This window comes from Notechis scutatus, chromosome 2 (genome assembly GCF_049901735.1).
Source record: "Notechis scutatus isolate UNSWTSFEM ecotype Mainland chromosome 2, rNotScu1.2, whole genome shotgun sequence".
NCBI lineage: Eukaryota > Metazoa > Chordata > Lepidosauria > Squamata > Elapidae > Notechis > Notechis scutatus.
In genome coordinates, this window is record NC_142010.1 from 62,221,503 (window position 1) to 62,245,038 (window position 23,536).

General features: G+C 35.4%; 2 protein-coding genes across 2 annotated transcripts in view; one reads left to right on the forward strand and one right to left on the reverse strand.

Moving 5' to 3' along the window:
• Positions 1 to 1,160: 1,160 nt before the first annotated feature.
• UQCC5 (ubiquinol-cytochrome c reductase complex assembly factor 5) lies at positions 1,161 to 4,180 on the reverse strand. Its single transcript, XM_026683540.2, has 3 exons — positions 3,848 to 4,180; positions 2,607 to 2,801; positions 1,161 to 1,377 (listed from the first exon to the last, which is right to left on the reverse strand). Exons 2-3 carry the CDS (start codon positions 2,755 to 2,757, stop codon positions 1,319 to 1,321), a joined length of 210 nt encoding a protein of 69 aa, XP_026539325.1. The 5' UTR covers positions 2,758 to 2,801; positions 3,848 to 4,180; the 3' UTR covers positions 1,161 to 1,318.
• Positions 4,181 to 5,532: 1,352 nt separating this feature from the next.
• NT5DC2 (5'-nucleotidase domain containing 2) overlaps positions 5,533 to 23,536 on the forward strand; it is a 33,505-nt gene continuing 15,501 nt past the window's right edge. The window contains exons 1-7 of the mRNA XM_026683539.2: positions 5,533 to 6,189; positions 10,529 to 10,713; positions 12,321 to 12,395; positions 13,841 to 13,896; positions 15,561 to 15,654; positions 21,118 to 21,246; positions 21,665 to 21,725. Of these exons, the coding sequence (XP_026539324.1) occupies positions 5,826 to 6,189; positions 10,529 to 10,713; positions 12,321 to 12,395; positions 13,841 to 13,896; positions 15,561 to 15,654; positions 21,118 to 21,246; positions 21,665 to 21,725 (964 nt within the window). The 5' untranslated portion in view covers positions 5,533 to 5,825. The remainder of the gene's footprint in view (positions 6,190 to 10,528; positions 10,714 to 12,320; positions 12,396 to 13,840; positions 13,897 to 15,560; positions 15,655 to 21,117; positions 21,247 to 21,664; positions 21,726 to 23,536) is intronic.

The following is a 23,536-nucleotide window of genomic DNA, read 5'->3' on the forward strand; positions in this document are numbered from 1 at the left end:
TCCTGCAGCTTTGTTTTCTATATTTTCTAGGGCCAAATTCACTTCCCATACTGTTCGGCAATACTTCACATATCAAACCCTTATTCATTCTGTCTGAATGGTAGAAATCTACCATACAACTTAAGGCCACTGATCAATCTGATTATTTAAATGGAAAAGTAGATCTTTAACGTTTCTGCTATCTAATAGAATTTGGGTCTTTCTCCATTCAGCAAGCTATAGTATAATTTTTACTAATAAAAACAATGTTACAGAAAAATTCGTTAACCTGAATTACAGGAGGACATTGCTGATTCCCTCGTGTATATTTTTCTCCAGAGTGTGGAAAGTTCCTCTAACTAGTTATTATAAACTCTGTTCTACTATTTATCATTCCTTTTATTCATACATACTAAGTTCAAATATGGTAAGTCATGATTGGCTTGGCCATAGTTTAGGTAATAGCATGCTAAGCCAAATCAAATCATATTAAGGCTTTGAAAAATACATAAATCCTGATAAGATCTACATTATCTAGCATATTCACAAATGTCTTCTGTGTGATAACTCCACACGTGTATCTTCCATAAACAACCAGAACATATTAACTGAAGCATGGATCTATATTGTATACATATTATCATAATGGTTGGGGGGGGGTATGAGAGAGAGGGGGGAGGTCTACTGCAAACATTGGGATCAAATGTTCCTTTTTGCCTTTTCTTTTTGCACACCCTCAAATCAGCCCAGTAACAAAGTAAAATAATTCTTTTTACTTTAATAATATATAAACATGTGATTGTGTATATTTACAAAAAATGATAATGAAATGGGTCACAAAGCAACAATTTCTAAAACAATATTTTCTAAAATGAAACAGGTAATCAGTCTTACGGTTAATATATGAGTAGGTCTGAGTTGTAATCATGCTGGCCACATGACCACAGAAATATCTGCACAATGTTGGCTCGTTTGACTAAGAAACGGAGATGAGTCCCGCCCTCTAGAGTTGGAAACAACTAGGCAGGAAATTTTTACCTTAAGGTCTGAATATTTCAATTACAGCAGCAGAGTGCACCAATGAAAGTCCTGAAGGATCAGGATAGGGACAGATAACGCTTAGAGATAATTTATGTGGTCACTTAAGTCAATACAGTACCAACTTGATGGCGCTTGAGTTCACCAAAACACATTATTTTTTATTTGAAACAAGACAGATTAACAAAAATAAATTTTTCTGAACAAAATGCAGCCGGTATTCGTATTTTAAGCAAACTTTGAAACTTAGTTTCATTTATTAGTTTAGAATCCATTATGTACAGACAATTCAGTGTTGAATTCACTTTTCTTCCAATTTCTGGTAATATTTCTCAGCCTCTTTCCTACGGTAAACATCATCTGCAAAACATTAGTGATCATTTCTATGAACTTTTTGAAAATACTTCATTTAACATAATTAACTTGCAATGTTTCAAGCTTAAAATGATGGGCAATTCATGCAAGATCAAAAATATAACAAGGAAATTACCAAGGGCAACCTTATTCTATCATGAATTCCACAGTCTGGTGGAATTACATTTTGATTCTGACATACTTTTTTTAAACTAATATCTACTTCTCTTATTTGAGTAAAGTGGGATAGATTAATTTCAAACTTTAAAAACTTAAAATTAGGACTAAGTTTGTCCATTTCTAAAAAATGCAAGAGTTTAGAAATTTGTTTTCTGGTTTGTAAAATGGTCAGATCAGTCTGAAGCTAACACCTCTATCTGCAGTCATTTTAGTAGTTTTTCACCTAATCTTCCAAAATACAATTGGAAGATTATCTGAATATTTTATCAACACTTAAGCTAAAAGTAAAACCATGTTTCTCCAGTGTGGTAATTTGTAGTTTTCTCAGGAACAGTATGCCTGCCAATAGGTTTTAAGATGACACTGAATCTTTACTTTGAAATTTTAAGTTAATTCCATGCTACTCATCTTATAAGAACACTTGAGGGCTTTGATGCCAAGCAAAGTAACAGAATAACAGAGTGGGAAAGGACCTTGGAAGTAGTCCAACTCCCTGCTTAGGCAGGAAATCGTATAACATTTCGGACGAATTTCAGACAAATAGTTTGTCCAATTTTTTCTTAAAAACCTCCAGTGTTTGAGCACCCACAACTTCTGGAGGTAAGTTGTTCCACTGATTTAACTATCAGGAAATTTCTCCTTATTTCTAGGTTGCATCTTTCTCTGATTAGTTTCAACCCATTGCTTCTTGTCCTGCCCTCAGGTGCTTTGGAGAATAGCTTGACTCCCTCTTCTTTGTGGCAGCCCCTGAGATATTGGAACACTGCTATCATGTCTCCCCTAGTCCTTCTTTTCATTAAAGTAGACATAACCAATTCCAGCAACAGTTCTTTATATGTTTCAGCCTCCAGTGCCCCAATCATCTTTGTTCTTCTCTGTACATTTACCCATTGAAAGTTTGCCTTAAGTTCTTCCTTTTTTAATAAAAGCTGAATATCAAACAAATTTGAATTTTTCAGTGTAATTATTAGGAAAGATATAGACATTAATAAAACATAATTAAGTCATGTATGTTTAAATATCTAGAACTTTTTAAAAAGTTTAATGATACTTACAAAAGGTCTGGTTGCCAACTGGAACATTAATCATAAACCATTCCATAGCACCACCGAGAATGAAGTAGAAAGGAAGAAATCTGTACACACCAAACCGTTTCTTTCCAGGTACTTTATTAATTAGTTGAGTTATTTTACTACTGGCAGACATTTTAAGAAGAATTTAAGGCTCGTCGTAAGAAAGTTAAGGTGATTCTGAAACACATTGAACAAAATATTTTATATATAAGGCTCTCCAAAATATGGTTAACCAAATGTATAAAAATATGGAAAGGAATAAAATTCTATTTTATCTTCGCATATTTCACATTTGATTAAACCTGGGCTCAAAAAGATACAAAACTAAAAAATGCAGCATTATTACCTATAATATTACTATTACAAATCTATTTAATTCATTGTGAGTTAATTCCAAAACACTAAAGCACAGATAGCAATAGCACTAAGACTTATATATTGCTTTATAGCACCCTAAGTAGTTTACATTGACAATTATGCATTCTATCATTTTTACCTCTGCTACTAAAATCCTTGCTGAGCATTCTTGGGGAATTGAGAATGTGGAGTCCTTCAGTGCTCTGAGCTTAGTTGTTTTCTTGCAGGTTTCATTACCCAACTTAGCAACATCATCAGGTATATGAAGAATACAATATAAAGACTTTGACTTAAGATAATTCTATCTTGTTCAATACCACCTAATGAGGACCAACAACTTGCTAAAACCTAGGACTCTTTTGTAATGGTTGTTTTCAGTAACCATTGATTTCAGCTTACTGTAATATACAATTTGAAATGCAAAGCACTCTAACAACTAATTTTGCAAACATCCTAAATACCCAGTTTGCATTAGCAGTCCATCTCTAGATAAACCATGATTTAGGACCAAGTATCTATTAATAACATTCATACTGTACTTATACATGTTTTGCTTTTACTGATGGAAAATAAAGAGATCATTCCCAGAGTTTATGTTAATCTTTCACCTCTTTCAGATCCAGTTGTGAATAGCAATACCATTTCGTTACCAATACCAAGGAAGCACCCAAAGCCAGTTAATGTCTACTTTTACGTAAAGGTTATCCATCAGAGATCCATCAGAATTCCCAGGGTCTGAAAACCTTGCAAGTTTGGCGTAGTGGTTAAGGCACCAGGCTAGAAAGCAAGAGGCCATGAGTTCAAATTCCCCCCTTAGCCACAGTTGGGTGACCTTGGGCCAGTCACTCACTCTCAGCCCAACTCACCTCACAGGGTTGTCGTGGTGAGAAAAATGGGAGGAGGAAGAAGTGTTGCATATGTTCGCCGACTTGAGTTATTTGTGAAAATAATAAAGAGGATATAATAAAGAGGATATGACTATAATCAAGGACCCGTGCTCACATAACACACGCTTTGCAAGGCAATGCTACTTTCCACTCCAACCACTCTGTGGGATACAGTCAATCAAAGAGGCTGGTCTCGATTCTAGCGCAGACCAACAACCACACTACCAACCCGTCACCTTTTAGGACTGTAAGGGGAAAAGTAGGACGCCCAGGACACGAGAGCACAACGGGAAGAGCAACGCCCTCCCGTCTGACCGCTACGCACCAGCGTCTTCCGAAAGATGCGATTGGTTACGTGTTGTGCGTAGGAGGAGTGGCCCGCCCGTGTTTGAACGGAATGAGCGTAAGGGTTTTCCGCGCAGTGTGGCTGCTACGCCAGCTGAGATTCTCAAACTTTTTGGGCGCTAATGGCGTTCCTAAAGCCCCAGGGAAGGAAGCCCTGTAACTTGCTGCTCAGTTCAGTTGCAAAAACCGGCCAGGCGAAACATTTAGAAGCCTCTGACCGCCTCCTGTCGGAGCGGAAGTCAAGGAATCCAGCCTCTTATCCAAGGCAAGGGTCTTCAAACTTGGCAAGTTTAAGACTTGTGGTCTTCAACTCCCAGAATTCCTCCTCCAGTCATGTTAGCTCAGGAATTCTGGGAGTTGAAGACCACAAGTCTTAAAGCTGTCAAGTTGGAAGACCCTTGTTCTTATCTGTCTCCCAACATGTTTTGTAAAATATTGGGCAACTCATTCTGTGCAAGAGCAACTCAAGCGAAGTACAGTTTTTAAATCAGGTGTCTGTAAGATCGCAGGAGCAGGTAGTCTGAATTGGCATACATTTTATCCATCGAGAAATAAGAGAATAGGGCTTTCTGTACGTATTCGTTTTATTCCTCCATTTGTCATATTCTGCACTGCTACCGTATTACTGTCAAATCTTGTCATCACTCCTTATCACCCATCCCCTCCCACTTGTGACTGTATGACTGTAACTTTGTCACTTGTATCCTAACAATTTATATTGACTGTTTCCTAGTATGATTTGATTGCTTATTGTACCCTATGACTATCATTAAGTGTTGTACCTTATGACTCTTGACTCTTTAACGAATGTATCTTTTCTTTTATGTATACTGACAGTATTTGTATCAAGACAAATTCCTTGAGTGTCCAATCACGCTTGGCCAATAAAAGTATTCTATTCTATTCTATTCTATTCTATTCTATTCTATTCACCGAGCATTCTTATAAGGGAAAACAGGTCCTATTTTTTTAAAAAAAGGTTTGTCTTGAAAACTTACTTTTATTCGACTTATCCGAATAGCCAATGGTTTAAAGCAGAGGTCTCCAAACTTGGCAACTTGAAGACTTGTGGACTTCAACCCCCAGAATTCTCCAGCCAGTTATGCTGGCTGGAGAATTCTGGGAGTTAAAAGTCCACAAGTCTTCAAGTTGCCAAGTTTTGGGACTCCTCGGAATCACAGTTTCTGAGAGGAAAACACGCCCGCCCTAAACATTTTAAATACCCTCGAGCAAGGAGGACCAAAAGGATCTTGGGAGTCGTAGTTCTTGTCTGTGTTCCAACAATGGGGGCGTGGGGGGGGAGAAACCTCACAGGAGCTGGTTGAGGGAGAGGACAACACAAAACATTGAACAAACTACAAATCCCGAAGCGGCGGCGGCACTTGTGCTTAGAAGAGCCTCCGCCTCCTCAACAAGTCTTGGGCTGGAGCCCTGCTGGAGCCTTCTCTTATTGACTGCTTGCTCTCAGGCGGGTCGGATGGCTGAAGGAGTCCGTTGTTGTTGTTGTCCGGACTGGCGGACGATGCAGTTGAGGAAGATTGGGGTTGGGGGCTCTGAGGTGATGGCCTTGTGAACTCATCTCAGGGAAGAGGCTCTCCTCCCCGTAGAGGCCATGGCGGCGGCTGGACTCAAGGCTACGAGCAGCGGCGTGTGGAAGAGCGTCGGCATCCTTCAACGGATGGTCCCTGTTTTCAGCCACGGCAGCAGCAGCAGCTGCTGCTATTATACGGGTTCCGACGTTGGATCGGGGCGGGTGGGATGCAGGCACCAGTGGACCCATCAGCCGCAGTCAGAGGAGCATTGTCTCCCGGCGTGGGGCTCCTCTGCGATGGGTGGCAAAGCGAAGAGGACCGCCGACGCCGGCCCTGCTGTGACGGCTGCTTCCTTAGGCAGCCACCAGCCCAGCTCCATCGAAGGGATCGATACGAAGCCCTATCTCTGGGCCAGATACCACGAGATGAAAAAGCTGGTTTACGGTAAGGAGGGAGGAGAGTGGGAAGTGGGGAGCTTGGCTGTGCGAGTCTGATGCATTTCGTTGAAGGCAGCGAAACGCTGATGAATTAAAATGCCTCGGTGTACCTCTGGGAGTTATTCAAACTCTTGTCCCTTTGATCCCCAAAAGAAAGGTGAATGTACATCAAGCTGCATTATTTGCACAGCTTCAATTGTATAACTGTGGTGGACCTAAAGTGAAATGTTCAGTGTTATATATAAGGCTAGTACAACTACTGAGTAACCCACGTTACAAACCCGTTACCTGTGCATTGCAATGTGCATTATTAATAGCATCTGCTGCTGCCAAACTAACCTATGCTTACTTATTCTGTTCTATTGATAACATATGCGAATTGTTAAGAGTAACATATGCTAACTGATTCTCTTCTGTTGGTAACTTATGCTTAGTTAAGAGTAACTAAGAATGCCAAGTTATAAAAGATACTACAAATTGGATTCTTCATATTTTCTCCAAAGACATGCTTGTGTTTGCTAATAACATATATGGGTACAATGATGATCAAGTTAAATGACTTTGAAATGGGAAACATTTTTAATCAACTCTTCCAATGTAATTGCTTATCAGCTTATCAGCTTACTAAAATTAGTAAGGTTGCGATCCCTTGCATGTTTTGCTTCTGTTTTTTGTTAAAATTTAACTTTCTAAACTCCATGGACTTGTGTGTGTGTTCTCTGTGTGTATCTGTTTTAAAATCTCTGTTGTGCATATTTTGTGAATTCTAGGTTGAGGGTTTGAACTTGGCTATTCAGTTGCTTCCACATTTCAGTTAAGCTGAGTAATGAATATGCCAACATCACTTGTTGGAAGCATTTAACACACATTTTCAACCATCTTAATTGGTTCCACAATTAGTTTCTGCATGTAGTTCAAGCTAATGTACTGGCATTGGACTTTCAAGGTTGAAAGTGGTTTGAACTTGCTAACTTATAAGGCTTTTTCTCAGAACTACTTGTGTGTTCATATCTCTTAAAAAGGCTACGTTTCAAACTGCCTTTCAAACTAAAGCAGATCATCGTAAGTTGTTGATTGCAGCGTTATCCTTGTGGGAACGCTTTCATTCCTCTATGGACTGACTAGCATCTTTCCAAGTCTGAACAAGAGAAATGTTGCTGCTGTATCAAAGGATCACTATCTCAACTATCTCAAAGGCTCCTTAGTTTTAATAAAAATGGTCAAGAATTGTTTAAAAACTATAACAGATGTTGGATGAATGCTACTATTTTTCTCTCTAATCATACTTGCTCATTTTTATAATAAAATATAAATTGCAATTCTAATATTTTTCAAATGTTTGCCAGAATTCACTTGAAGGATTCCACTATGAAGCCATAATGTGAAATGGAATTTAGTAGGTGACTTGAATATCTTTTTATGTTTGTTCCTGAAATGTAAACAAGATAACTTATTGGCAAGATTTTAATTGGACAGTAGAACCAAATCTTGGCAAGATTTCAACATAAAGGAAAATATTTCCAATAAAAGACATGTGATTATATGTATTTGTTACATAATTTGATGGAATAATAGAATAGAATACTAGAATACTAAAACAATTCATGTTTGATATTTTAATGAAGCATCTATACCAATACTAGGATAGATAACCAAGGGCAAAGAAATTACTTAATTGATACCTTTGCTAGTTGGATGCAAGGAGGAAGGGAGAAAATGATTTTATTCTGTTTGTTCTTCTCCTACTCCCCCCAATAGTAACAGTAGGAAGTAATTGTGCAGTGTCTATTCCAGATCTGCTATGTCCTTCCTCTCCTGATACATATTTGCTATAAGATACTTGTAATTTAACTGTAATATAATATGTAGCAATAGGCTGGGAGATTTCATTACCTACTACAGTTTTCCATTTGTGCTCTATTGATAGAAATGTTTTCTGAAGATGAGTAATTCTACTTCGTGGAATTTGTTTTTCATGAAACCACTTTATTGGACTCCTTCAACTCTGAAACAGAGTTACTTTTTAAAAAATATATCTTCCTAGTAAAGCCTTTTGGAATATTCTGGGAAGCATTGTTATTAACTGAACAATTTGTCATGCCATGAAGCATATTTTTTTCACTCATCAATGTAGCTTGAAGCTAATTGCATTCACAGTATTTTTCTTTCTGCCATTGAAAAATCAAGTTGTTCAATAATAATGGGCTTTTGAGGTTATATAATAATGGTAGAAACAAATAGCGTTCTTTGGTGCAATGAAATTTGCAAAATAAATGCCATCTTCACAATTCTGACCTCTTAGTTAACAAATGCAATATTCTCATCCTCCCATTAGATATGTACTTGTAATAGAAAATGGATGACTGTATAAAGCTTGTAGAAAGCATTTACAAAGTAAGAATGGATGGGGAAAATATTTTACTGTACAGTAAACAACTATTACTAACATTTGTTTCTTGAATAGTGAATATAACACTAGTCATATATATGGGTGACCTTGGGCTAGTCTCCTCCCAGCCCTAGGACGGAGTCAATGGAAAACCACTTCTAAAAAGTCATGCCAACAAAACTGCAGGGATTAGTACAAGCAGTCACCAGGAATCAACACAGGAGATGGAGGGAGGGAGAGATTTTTTTTTCTTTCATAATGAACTAATAACCAGTTGCAAAACTCTTGATCTTCACAGTGCAGAAGTGCAAATATAACTGTTACACAATTCCAGAGAAACCCTGTAATAAGGAAAATACTGTCCATTTATGATAAAGCAATTCTAGAATCCTATATAACAGTATTCAAGCGGCAGCAGTGAAGAATTCAGTTTACCTGATATTTCTATTCTCTCAAGGTAAACATCATAACACACCTACCCTTCATTTAGCTTTACAGGGTTAATCCCTTATATGTGTGAAAACCTGCAATAAACCATTTATATGGCTGTCCATCTCAAAACAGAGACTGGTAATTAGAATCTATATATAGCTACAGGGGCACAAATACAGTTCACTCACTAAACATGCAGTTAGTGATCGTAAATCGTAAGGCCGGAAGGAACGTCAGCAGTCTTCTAATCCAAACCCCTGTTCAAGGCAGGAGTTTATATTTATTTTTATTTATTTATTTTGTCAAAGATGTATTAGATAACAGATATAAGAATAAACATGATTATTAATACAAGATATGGATCATCCCAGGCAAGTGATTGTCCAGTCTATTTTTGAAAATTGCCGGTGATACTGCACCCACACCCCAGGAGGCAAGCTATTGATTAATTGCTTTTGCTGTCAGAAAAAAAAATGCTCCTTACTTCTAGGTTGCATCTCTCTTTGACAAGCTTCTAACCATTCCTTCTTATTTTGCCCTCTGGTGCCTGAGAGAATAAGGATTGGATTAACTGGGAATCAGAATGTTTAATGTTCAGTGATGTATAAAACAGGGAATACTTTTCAATGATGACTGTCTATAAAGACTGTTTAAAGCAACAAAGGTACCTGGACATGATTTTTCTCCCCATGCTGAATCTGCTTTCATAATTTTGGAACAAACAAACATTGTGAAAGAACAGATACAGTTGGCTGAACCAGACAGATTGAGGCATTTAGGCAAATCTTTAGTGAGATTTGGTTTCCTATTGGACAACTAATCCCTATATAGTTATAAAGAGTTGTCAAGTGCCGGTATAACTCTAACTCAATTTCAGATGCAAAAATGTTGTTATTCTTTGTTACTTATATCTCCAATCTATGAGGCCTGACTAGAATAGAAAAACTTAAGTAAATAGAATAGAAGGCAATGCAATTATTCTTCCCCCACCCCCTATGTAATAATGATAACTAAATCTTGTTCCATTCCCAGGTGAAATTAAGTACAATGCCTAGATGGTGATTCTGTTCCTCCCCCCAAAATTTCCCTGAAATGCTCTGCCCTCCCCCCCAAATGTTTCTTCAAATGAAGGGTGCTAGTTCCTCTGAAATACTTCTGAGGAGGCACAGAAGGAAGGGAGAAAGCCTTGTGACAGCAGCAGCAGCCTCTGCCTCTGAGTAAATTCTGCTCCTGCCAGGGGAAAAACAGAATTTGAGTGGATCCTTTTCGGTTTACAGCAATAGCATTTTGTTTTAGTCATTCTTTTTGATAATGAAATGTTTGAATTAGTTGGAATATTTATTTTTGGGCCATCTATTTTGAAAGAAAATGTCAATAGTCTTGAATACCCAGTTATAATGGGGGTGGGGGGAGGAATATTTCACTCCACCCCACCCCATCCCCCCCACCCCTTTTAACACATGAACAGTATTTCTGTTCTGCACAATCTTGGATCAAAGAAGTGCTTGTATTTTTATTGTTTCAGATCTGCTTCCACCAGGAGTTTGCAATCTTCTTAACCCCGCAGCTATCTATGCAAATAATGAGATTAGCTTGGGAGATGTTGAGATCTATGGCTTTGATTATGATTATACATTGGCACAATATTCCAATTTACTACATTCAATGATATTCAACGCTGCCAGAGATATTCTAATTGAACAATGTAAGGTAAGTTGCAAATTTCATCATCTCTTCTTGTGTAAGGCTTGATCTGTAATAGATTGGGGGCAGTATGGTGTGGAAGTGATTTTAAGATAAGTACTTTTTCTTCCTCTACATTTCATCACTTGTTTGTGTTTCTAGATTCTGACTTTATTTTTCATTAGCTTCCTGAGATGGCATTATCATTTATATTGGTGAGAAAGGCTTAAAGCAATTAACTTTTCCCTAATTCTTTTTTCACTTGTTAATAGAACTACCCACTTTTCTCTACGCCTTGCTCAGCCTCTACATGATTTTTAAAAATTATTTTATTTATCTATTTACAGAGTTTATGTACCTTTCCTTTCTTATTATAATCATTTTATTAAAATTACAAAGATAAAAAATAATACAAACTAAGGAAAATATAAACAAAAAAGTAAACAAAGGGGAAAAGAGGGGATGGGAAAAGGGGAAAATATATAAAAAAGAAAAGAAAAAATATGGAAAGAAATAACTTTCCCTTTCATCAATCATAAACATTTTCTGTAGCTTGACATCTTCTCTAATTTTTAACCAAAACTATCTTCGTTCCATATCACATCTTTTACCTATTGGCAAATAATAAGATCTCATCTTTCAGTTTTAATCAGCAAAAGTCCCTTAGGTGATACCAGAAATAAACACACACACACACACACACTGTGTATGTATGTGTGCGTAGGTGCGTGGGTGTACATATACACACTTTAAACAAATAAATCATAATCCTTTCCTTTCCATAATACCTTGTCAGTTTCTCCAAAATTCTTCTTCCCATGGTTTTATAAACTGATGTATAAAAACTCATCATTCAAACTTAATCAAGAAAAATTATATTAAGTGCTACTAGAAATTTGAAAATATTAATATTTAATCCCTTCAAACAATATCTCACAATTAATTTGTTATTTACTCTTCATTTCTTCTTGGGTAAATCCTTTATGAAAGGCTCTGGTTGTGGCTTGAGGAAAGTGGCCTCTCCCAATACCCAGAGTTGTAAAACCTGCCAGAAACTGCTATTTTATGGCCCAATCATGGGAAAGGTCTGTAAGGAGCACTCTGGGCAATCCCTATTTCTCTGGGAAGGAATGCAAGGAGCTGGTTCCTTCACCAGCTCCACTTTCCATCACGAAGCAAAGCTAAAAGTAGTCTGCCATTACTCCCTGGAAATAGAAGTTTATATGTCATTTCAATCAGCTCCAATTATGAATGGCTTAAATACCCTATTTTCATAAATAAGATCATGATGTGCAATATGTCTGACAAAGAATATAACATATACGGTACATGCTTATGTCAAAGATAAATAAAATCACCCTTCAGAAGAAAGCTCACATTTCTACTCTTAAGGCATGTTTAAAAAAAGACCAGGTTTCTCCATCTCCTCTATACTTTTCCTCACTTATCTTTCGGCAGTTGTCCAAGGAGTTTTTTGGCTGATTATAATTCTGTTCTAAAACTATATACTTTGTATCCGCTGTCATACAGTTTGCTTGTTGTCTGGATTTCTACCAGTTTTTAAATAAGCAAAATATAGCATGTATCCTGGTTTGGAAGAATATACTCATTCTTTTTAATGAAATGTTTCGTAGTACCCAGAGGGACTCAGGAAATTTGAATACATTCCTGGTTTTGCCATAAGAGGGCTTCATTATGATGTGCACAAGGTGAGTTATAAAGTGAATTTGTTTTCTGCTGGTCTTTCACAGTATTTAGTAACATCATTTGGGTCAGTGTAGAAACTGGAAACATTGAAGTATCTGGTTAGCTTGTTAAGTTACAGCTATTCTTGGAGAAATGAATTAATAATGGTGTATGTATGTATGTGGCTTTACTTATTACACATATACACAGGGAAACAGTCATAGTTGAATTACAACGATAATTTAGGACCAGAATTTCAATCACAATCATGTGACCAGAGGTCACTGCAATGTTATAATTGTGAGTCAGTTACCAAGAACCCAAAGCCTAATTATGTGACTACAGAGTCATTGCAATGGCCACAACTTTGCAGATCAGTCATATGTTTACTTTGTTCAGTGCCAGTACATAATTGTACAAGTGATCGTAATCCTTGGGCAACCTATAAAGGACGTCTTTCTTCATAGTTACATAGTATGACAATCTAAAAATCAGTTAATACAGTCTGCAGTGGAATATTCTTGCTTATGGCTTAAGATTTTCTAAATTTCATAGCTACATTTAGTATGTATGGGTTTTTTTTTCCAAAAAGAAAGAGGAACTTAATGCTAATAAGGCCCAAAGTGGATTGAAGAATGTGGGAAGGATGTTAGGAAAGCCTTTTTTCAGCATTTTGCAGGCACAATTGCAGTGATCTTTGTAAACAATATTAGGATATTTTGTCATCTTATTTTGTCCTTCTGCTAGCATTATTTCTGTCTCCAGTAGGGAATAATTACAGCACTAACAAATCTTTTCTGACTGTACAGCATTAAAAAAAAAAACATTTTCCTGAAAGTTAGAAGCAGGGTAGGATGTGGTGAGCTAAAAATGTAAGCACTGCAACTGATCTGAGAAGAAGACATGGTCACCACAGTTGATGGTAAGTGAATAAAATGGTCTCATCTGGCAACTCTTCAGATGATGTTGTGGAGATCAGATAAGATAGTAGGAGTTACAAAGTGTAACATCAGAGCATTTCCATGAAAAAAAATGAATCTTTCCCTCTTCGATAATTTAAAGTAGAAGATGTCAGTATAACAGCTGCAAGAATCCCAATTTGTCTTACTGAAGAAATAAAACTGATCCCTGAAATTATGCAAGGTTGCATATTGATGGGCTAGAAAGGTGCCTCTCTGCAAAACTAGTAAGAGTGGTGCTTCTGTCTGAACAAAATTTCTTCTGTCCCTTTCTTTCTTCCGTGGAAGTAGAAGCAGTGTATGACTCTCTGTGCAGACATCAACAGGCAAGCAAACAAACAAAAAACCAAGGGGTTCCAACATCATATGCATCATATTTGTATCTGCCAATTTAGCTTTAAATGCATTGCCTTGTGAAGAATCATTTTGTTTGTTCTTCTTATAAGATTAAATTCTTCCAGGTAAAAGTATGAAATATTGACCCAATAAATGTCTACCTTTCTGTTTAGAGTCTTCTGATGAAGATTGATGCTTTCCACTACGTTCAGTTGGGCACTGCCTATCAGTGAGTTTAGCAAAATTATATGCACTTTCTGGAGCTGTTGACCTTCATAGAAGCAGCTGTTCTTTATGCAACATTTAACATAGAAATCAGAAGCAAATATGGGTCACGGGTGATGACACAGGACTGTTTACTTGCTCCAGAGAAATGTTTTGAGTTGCTGAAGTCTGAGTGTCCTGGCAAATCTTTTTGAAATCAGAGGAAACTGTACTGTGCTAAATTAAAGGATCAATGATTACAATGTTGGGCATATCGGAACAAATTTAGCTACAAATATTAGGAGATCAATTGCTATCATATTACAACGGTTTGCATATTACAACTTGTTTTTGTTATGATTCCTTGAGTCAAACATGACTCCCAGCGATGACACATATAAGCTGGGGAGTTTTCTTGGCAATCTTTTTTCGGAAGTAATTTGCCAGTATCTTCTTTAAGATTCAATTTGATTTGCTAATCTATGGCTGAAACTGGCCTGGGGTTATTATCTAAGCAATTTCCATGCTTAAAGAAGGGCTAAAACCTGGGTCTCCCTGCTCTTATTCAGGTGTCTTTACTTAAACCGACAAGTCTTAAAAAATCAAGAATTCTGTCAAAAGGATAGACCATTGAGCTTCAAAGTGAATGTTGCTTTGTTTTTAAAATGTGACTGTGGGATGTGGAAGAATTTGAAAAACTAAATCTGCTTACAGCATTGCAATCCATGTTAGCTTTGACTTTGGAAATGCTATAAATAGCAGAAGATTAATAAGGTCTAAATCAGTATTTCTTAAAATGTGGTCCTAGGACTCCTGGGGCTGGGCCAACTCTCTCCAAGAGGTCTGCGAAATCAAAATTATTTTCCAGCCTATATTAAAAAGTAATAACAATATTGAAATCCCTTCAAACAATAATGAGAAGCGGTATGGCAGCAAATGAGTCCATCTTAATTTTTAATACTTTAAATACTGATTATATAAATTAAAACTCCTTTGGGATCCACCATGATTTTTAAAAATGGGAAGAGAAAAATGTTTAAGAAACACTGATCTAGAGACTTTGAACAAAGGAGAAACGAAGGTTTATGATTTAAGGATTTTGCTAATGCAGCTGCATCTTCTACTTCCCTATTAATCTGCTTTTCTGCTTTGGTTAAAAATTAAACCCACTTTTCTGTTACAACATTATGCAGTTTTGTATATTTTGGAAACATTTTCTCTATAGGCAACTTTTCTTATAATCATGGAATATTTAAAGTTCTGGCTCTTTATATTGGCTGTTTCCTTGTCTTCATAAACTTAATTTCAATTAATAATGATATTAGAAAGTCACTTAGGTCAATGGAACAGTAATGAATTTTCAACAAAAAGTTTGCCACTAGTCTTCATTAATATCTTGATAAGAGTCAAATTATGTCAATTGATAAGAGTCAAATTATGTCAATTCACTTGCACAACTTCTCTTCAGAATCAGTGCCCGTACAGATCTGTAATTTCTTCTCTTAGCCAAACTCAGCATCTTGGGATTTCATGAGCATGCATGTTTTCTTGGGCAATGACTTCTTTTGAGATGCTTTCCAGTAGAATATTATAAAAAGCAACCCCCCTAAGGATTTTAGGATAATATGAGCTTAGGTGTCTACTAAGTTTTAATATCTTCTTGAGTGAATTATTGTAATTTGTTTTTAGGGGACTAAACCCAGTGCCTGATGAAGAAGTTATTGAAATGTATGGTGGAACCCAGCATATCCCATTATACCAGATGAGTGATTTTTATGGCAAGGTAAAGTAAATCCACTTTACTGAGAATTTATTAGATTTATATGAATTAAGTGCTGAAAATTTAATCAGATCATCTTACCAGACCATAAATTAAATAAGAAAAAATATATGATATCTTCCTAGTATGGAGAAAAGCAGTACCAACAGTAGTAGTTACAAACATATTTAAGTAAAAAAATTTTTTAAATCCACCAAGTCAATGTATTGTATCTGTTGAATTCTTTCTAGAGTAAACAATGGTTATTAGTTCCCCACACTTTGTACAAAGGTACATCAATAACTAGGTATTGTTTACAGTGAGTATTTTCTATTTTGTAACACAAACCTCAGTGAAGTGGTTTTTTTTCCTTTAAATAATCCAGGCTCACCAAAAATAATTGTTGCTTCCCTGTAAATATGAAAAATCTGACCTAAAGGTCATGTTTTTGTGTTTTGTTTATTCCTTTTGAAAATGATTGTGACCATACAATACCCACATAAATGTTCTGCTACCATTGTGGCTTTCAAAGTCTTTGTATTATTTCTTCCATTGTAGATTTATAAATACAGAGAAGCCAGGTTTATATAGTATGCACAGCTTCACTGACATCATTTTTCTTCAGTTTCATTGTTTAGGTTCATTAGTATTATAATGAACTACTCAATAATGAGAATAAAGTAATAGTAACAGTTTTATTTATCTGCCTCATTCTATTGTGGGTTGAAAAAGTAGTTGGAAGACAACAAACTATGTAGAATTTATTGTCAATGGCAAAGTAACAAGATTATCTCCTCTATATGGAATATGATGTTTTTTTTCCTTTTCACATAATAATCAGTTTTAATTTAATGTAATATAGGAAGTTTTTATTTTTACAACAAATACATCCAAAATAATTCAGTTAACTCTTTCACTGGCTCATTGTTTTCTGTTTTTCGTTCAGATGTGAAAAGTTCGACTAATGAGTTACTTTTTAATTTCTCGCTGTTTAATAAAATAACACATACTCCTGTTGTCCTTGGACTATCTTTAGGCATATGTGATCATTTGGTCTATGAACCTGAACTTGGAAATCAGCCAGTATCATCAGAATTTCTCCGTATTTTTACTGGATCCACCCTTTATAAATAGCATTCTGATTTGCCAAGTTTTGGGTTGCATTGTGTATGTGATATTCTGCATACACAAAGAGATGCCCATAGTTTAAAGAGCCACAACTTTTATTGTTTAATTCAAGATAAGTGCTTCTGAACAGAGAGTTTATGATGTTATTAAATGTATTGTACAACCTTCCTTCTTTCCCTCCCTCCCTCCTTCCTGGAAAGAAAAGAAGGCTAGTTAAAATACAGGTAATCCTCAACCTATAGCCACAATTGAGCCAAAATTTCTGTTGCTAAGCAAGACAATTGTTAAGTGAATTTTACTCCATTTTCAATCAATCAATCAATCAGTCAATCAGAACAGAGCTGGAAAGGTTCTTGGAGGTCTTCTAGTCCAACCCTCTGCTCAAGCAGGAGACCCTATATCATTTCAGATAGGTGTCTGTCCATTCTTTTCTTTAAAACCTCCAGTGATGAAGCATCTACAACTTCTGAAGGCAACTTAATTGGTTAATTGTCCTCACTATTAGGAAGTTTCTCCTTAATTCCAAGTTGCTTCTCTCCTTGATTAGTTTCCATCCATTGTTTCTTGTCCTGCCCTCTGGTGCTTTGGAAAATAATTTGACCCCCTCTTCTCTGCGGCAGCCCCTCAAATACTGGAATACTGCTATCATGTCCCCCCTAGTCCTTCTTTTCTCTATACTGCCCATACCCAATTCTTGCAACCGTGCTTCATATGTTTTTGCCTCTAGGTCTTCATCATTTCAATTGCTCTTCTTTGCATTTTTTTTCCAAAATTTCAGCATCTCTTTTTTTAATGTGACTAAAACTGGATGCAGTATTCCACATGTGGTCTTGCTAAAGACTTATAAAGCAATACTAATACTTCACGAGATTTTGATGCCTCTGTTTATACAACCAAGGATTGTATTAGCTTTTTCAGCTGGTGCTGCACACTGCTCACTCATGTTTAAGTGACTGACCACTAGAACTCCAAGGTCCCTCACAATTACTGTTTTTGAGCCAGGTTACACCTAATCTGTACTTGTGCCTTTGGTTTTTCCTGCATAGGTATACAATCTTGCTTTTCTCCACATTAAATTTCATGTTGTTGGATAGGGCCCATTGTTCAAGTCTGTCAAGATCTGTTTGGATACTGAGCTTATCTTCTGGGGTGTTGGCTATTATGGTCCTCTTAGTGTCATCTGCCAATTTGATGAGTCCCTGTTCTACTCCCCCATCTAAGTCATTTATTGACGAATACTGGGCCAAAGACAGAACCTTGTGGTACTCCACTGTTTACTTCCATCCATGTAGATGTAGTACCATTAAGGACTACTTGTTGTGTTCAGTTTGTCAGCCAGTTAGAAATCCATCTGGTGGTGATGCTGTCTATCCCACATTTTTCTAGTTTACCAAGTATTGCAGAACCATTTTAGCCATAGTTGTTAAATGAATCATTGCAGTTAAGTTAGTAACACAGTCCTTAAATGAATATCATTTCTCCATTGGACTTTGTTTATGAGAAGGTTGCAAAAGTGATCACGTAATCCCAAGACACCATCATAAATACATGCCAGTTGCCAAACGTCCACATTTTGATCACATCACCATAGGATGCTGCAACGGTCATAAGTGTGGAAAAAAGGCCATAAGTCACTTTTTCAGTGGTGTTGTAACTTCAGTCATTAAATGAATGGTTGCATGTTGAGGACTATGTGTAATAGAAACAATATGGAAATGTCCAAATGCAAGACAATAATCTGAAGTGCTCTTGTAAAACCCCATGAAAAAGGCAAAGTGATTATATGACAAACGCTTTGTCAAAAAGTATTTTTAATATTTGCTTGCTCAAATATTTTATTATTACAGAATGTTAAATTGTGTGTTATAAAAGTATATATATCGTAGGATGGTATGGTATTTTGTATGGATATGCTTTGTGGAAAAAATAATGGCTGGGATGTAACGTTTTGTTGGTTAATTTATTTAATTAAGCTGCATGAAGCACACAGATTTCTTATCTCCCTGTTTTCCTTTGACCAGCCCCTTTGATAAGTTCAGGGATTTGCATACAATCATAATATTTGAAAAGAAAAAGCCAAGCCAGGCTTTGATAGCTATCAGCAAAATGGATATAATGGCTGCCAATGTAACTAACATTTGGCTTTCATTACAAGTGGGAAACATGCATTTTACTTATTTATTAAATGTATATGCTGCCATTTATTTATATTTATTCAATTATTAAATGAATTAGACATCGGCCACCTACATGAAAGGCAAAAAGCAGTCATTGCACAAAGTTCAGGAACAAAGTCACAAACATTTCAAAATCCATGGTTTTGAAATTTGAAGTTTTACAATTCAACAACTAACTAAGCAAATTACTGTACTAGTAACTTGCACATTTATGAACTTTCAATATGAGTGATCCTACAGCTGGATTGGTGAGGCTAGAAAAGGTTGGGGGCAGGAGGGAAGCAACCCAGTAAAAAGTCATAAAACAAGACACTGACATTTTTGAAAATGCCAAGTTTCTTCTGAGTTCAGAACGCTTGCAATTATTGATTAAAACGATAGGAATGTGGCTGGCTGACTGGTATGTTTATTTTCTCAATTAGCAGCGCCTTTTGGCTTGGGAAAAAAAATATAACAGTGATGGCATTAGTTCTTTTGTCTTGTTAATGTGCTGACTGAATGTGGGAATGAAGTAGAGAGCTAGAGTTTCCCAAAGCAAGCATGTCTATTATATCAGCAGCTCAGCCTGAGAAACATAAAGCAGGATAGCTGTTAAGCATGAGAAAAGGCAGGAAAAGGAAGCCTGAGATTTAAATCACAGAGGACATAAGAAGGAGTTTGCTTTCAGTTGACAGAACAATCATCTAGTAATTTCATCCTAGTATGTACCATAAATTCTTACCTAGTTGCTTTGTGGCATTTGTCTGGTAGCTTCTCTCTCCCAACTCAGGGTTTATTTAAACAATTGAACAGACTCTCTTGAAAATCCAGATAATTCTGGATTCTTATATCATTTCTAACAATTAGTTGCTGTTTCAAATGCTTCACATTCTAACTTAGATTTTACCATTTAGATTTTAAAATACTTTATATTTTAAAGTTTTACATTTTTTAAAAATCCATTGGTCAATTTTTCTGTTAGTTGAATAACTGATAGGAGTGAGAAGGAACTAATTACCTCACCTGTTCTTGTCCTTGGAAGGTGAAAATGCATGGTGTTTTTTTTTTTTGTTTTTTTTTTACAAATTCTCACTGTGTTCTCTGGCCAGAGCTTTAAGTTTTAAGTTTTGTTTCACTGAAACATGGAGAAGTTGAGATATTTTTTGCTCCCTATTGGAAAATAGCCAGCAGGAAAGGTTGGTGGAATATTTTGAAGGAGCTGATTTTTTTGGCATTCCAATCCAAATGTCTTTTTCACTTCTTGCACAATGCTAGTTCTAATATCATTTACCATTATTTTCAATAGCAAAAGGAAAAAAATCCTGGGAAGATGCTTTTTTGTACTGTAATTATTTTAAGCTTTCAACTCTGAATAAGGAGGCTGGGAACTAACGTTATAGGCATTTAAATGTTTTCTACAATTTAGTAAAGAGTTTTCTGGATATGTATAATATTATACTGTTTCATACTAACTAGTTAATTTACGTCAGAAAGGGCCATAATACATGCATACTATGGCATTAAAATTATTTATTGCTGGAACAGATGCAAAAAACAGTGCAAATAACCCTAATAACCAAAATTTGCTGGATACAAAATTAGCTTTGGAGTTTGGAATTTAATGACAGGGAACATAGTTTAATCTTCTAAGCCTTTAATGAATGAACTTTCTGGGCAATTAATTGATGGAACTGGATATAGTTTCTTCTTTATGCTATTCATGCATGCAGTCGGCTATTTCTAATTATTCCTAAATATAAAAAGATGAACTAACAGTTTAAAGCAAGCAGAAATCACATATTATTTAGATCAGCTCTTAGTTTTGCTGGAAGAAAAAGTACTTTTGAAAGTATTTCATATTTCTAAGAGAAAAATATGTGTCAAGTTTCCAGTATCGTATAATCAAAAACATCTCATTCTTGAGTTATCTAACTTTATGAGTCTTACATAAGCATGGCTTATTTAAATTTTTATTTATGAATGGAATGCTGCAGGGGCTGATTCTAAATGAACAACAAAGCCAAGAATATATTTAAGCCAAGAATATATTTTCCTTTGCTGTAAAAAAAATCAATGTGATATTTATACATTAATTTTACAAGGGAGAACATTTATCTTTAATAACATCACGTTTTGTTGTCTACCCCACAATTCAACATCTGGGTTTTTTTAAATAATAATAATATTTTGTTTTTCTGAGTAGGGTCCATCAATTAAACAATTTATGGACATTTTCTCTCTTCCTGAAATGACCCTACTTTCATCAGTGACTGACTATTTCATGACTCATAATATTGAGTATGACCAAGTTCATCTTTTCAAGGACGTTAGTGTAAGTATAATTCTTCTAGAACATAAAAGATGAAAATATAATAATGAATTAATATTGTTTGCTCTAATTCATGTCAGAAGCATCAAGGTGCTTCTGTGTTGAAAGCATTAGCTGGTAACCTCACCGTTGCCTGGAGGATGCCTGATTGGGGACCCTATTAATGTGCCCACTTACGTGGTACCTACCTTTGTGGTTGCATGTTTTCAAACTGCTAGGACAACAGGAGCTAGAGCAAATGACAGGAACTAACTCCGTCACATAGTAGCATTTGGCTCTCAAACAGAAACCCAGCATGCTTATCACATGAGACACTGAGGTCCCTAATAAATATTGTTTGGACTGGTCTTTTTGGTAGCTTTGTAACAACGCATAACACCAGGTTTTAAAACTAAGACCTAATTTCTTTTTCCAATTTTAGGATGCCATTAAAGATGTCCATGTGAAAGGAATGATGTACAAATGGATTGAAAAGGACATGGGTCAGTGAAAGCCAATCTTTTAATTGTGAATTATAATGAGCACCACGTGTAATGGTTTTAGATCAGGGTAGTGATACTTTATGTATATTATCTTGCGGGTAATCAACCAGATCTGTATTCCACCAAGAGGTAGAACTAAAACAATAAAGTCCTTCTTTTCTTCACCTTGTATATACTTATTAGCATTCGTATCTATGATTACAAAGATGTTTCTATGTAACTATTTGATTTGTTAATGTCTTTACAGAAAGAGTTAGGTAAATGAGAGAAAGAAGGGGTTTCTTTTTTCCCTAACAGAAATGCTGTACACTGCAATCCATGTATAAAAAAAACTTCATCCAATAACTACTTGGGTAATATTTTTAACCATAATTGATCAAGACATTGAAGAATAGAAAGGATCCCCTTCCTGTGTTTCAGAACAGATGTGAGCAATCAAATCTAGGTCAAGAGATGGATTGCCTCATCCCACATGCAATAATTTAGCATCTGAGTTATGTCAGTTACTGAAATTTCCTTCTTATGCTGTCCACAAGGATTTTACATCACTGAATTGTCACTTTCTTTTTTTTAAACAAATTGTATTAGTTTTTAAAGACAAACAAAACATAAAACATAAGAACATAAAACCTCTTTTCTAAAAGCTACTTATAAGTTTTAACAAGGCAAATAAAACATTGTTTTATGCAGCATTATCACATTTCCATATAAACACATACATATCTTTTTCAAATTTCTCGTTATTTCTCCCTTTACTTTTATTCAATTATATTTCTTTTCTATATTTGTCTATTTTATGTTTTTATTCATTATACTTATATTTTCATCTGACTTGTTTACAATTATTCTCTTCTAACATTCCTCCAAGTTTTTATTAATTCTCAATCAAACATAAATACACAAAACACAAAACATAGAAACATAAAACTTCTTTTTGGAAAGTGGCTTAACCCCGGGTTACATCTTTTTGTACAGACCTAAATCAAATTCATGCTCATCTTGTATACCATTACTTATCTTATTTACCATTCTATATTTTCTATATAACTTCTCCCCTCTTTTCACTCTCTTAATTCTATTTTATTTATTTCATCTTAATTTAAATCATTATTCTTGTATCTTTTGTCCGTTTTTTTCCAATTATCTATTTATCTCTTCTCTTTAACACAAAATTTCTCCTGTAATCACTAATTGAAGTATGACGCCTTTCTATCTTTCCCCAAAATTTAACACTTAAAATAATACATAATTTCCATTCTGATTCTGCTTAGTGCACTCTACATACTACATTTTAAAATAAGAAAACAACAAACCTATAATATAGTTAAATATATAATTTCCATTCTGATTCTGCTTAATACATTTTAGATACTACCTTTTAAAATAAGAAAATAAGAAAATGACAAGTTTATAATGACATTAAAACAATAGCAAATTAAACTCTATCATTAAATCTTAGACATTTTACACATTCCCTTTAATATTTTATTAAATATTAAAATCTATCATTAAATCTTAAGCATTTTGATATTTTAACATTTTATTAGATCTTATAATATTCCAATTTTCTATTTCAAATACAAATACTACAATACAATCTTGTGTACTTTTGCAGAATCCCTTTTTAATTGTACTTTACCCTTTGCCTCTAAAAAAAATCTGCTTTTTCCCATCTTGTTTCAAGCCTTTATGACTTCTTTTCCCTTTTTCCCTTCCTTCCTTATCCAATCTGGCCTTTTTACCCCCCCCCCTCTCTTAACCTCCGCCTTTTTAACCTCCCCTCTCTGTTGTATTCCTTTTTTCTGTTGCTT

Bases quoted from the DNA above. Each gene is read 5' to 3' on its own strand.
- UQCC5 (XM_026683540.2), bottom strand. From the start codon at position 2,757: ATGTCTGCCAGTAGTAAAATAACTCAACTAATTAATAAAGTACCTGGA. The intron at 1,378-2,606 runs GTAAGTATCATT...AATGTTTTGCAG, and splicing joins AGTTGGCAACCAGACCTTTT to ATGATGTTTACCGTAGGAAA.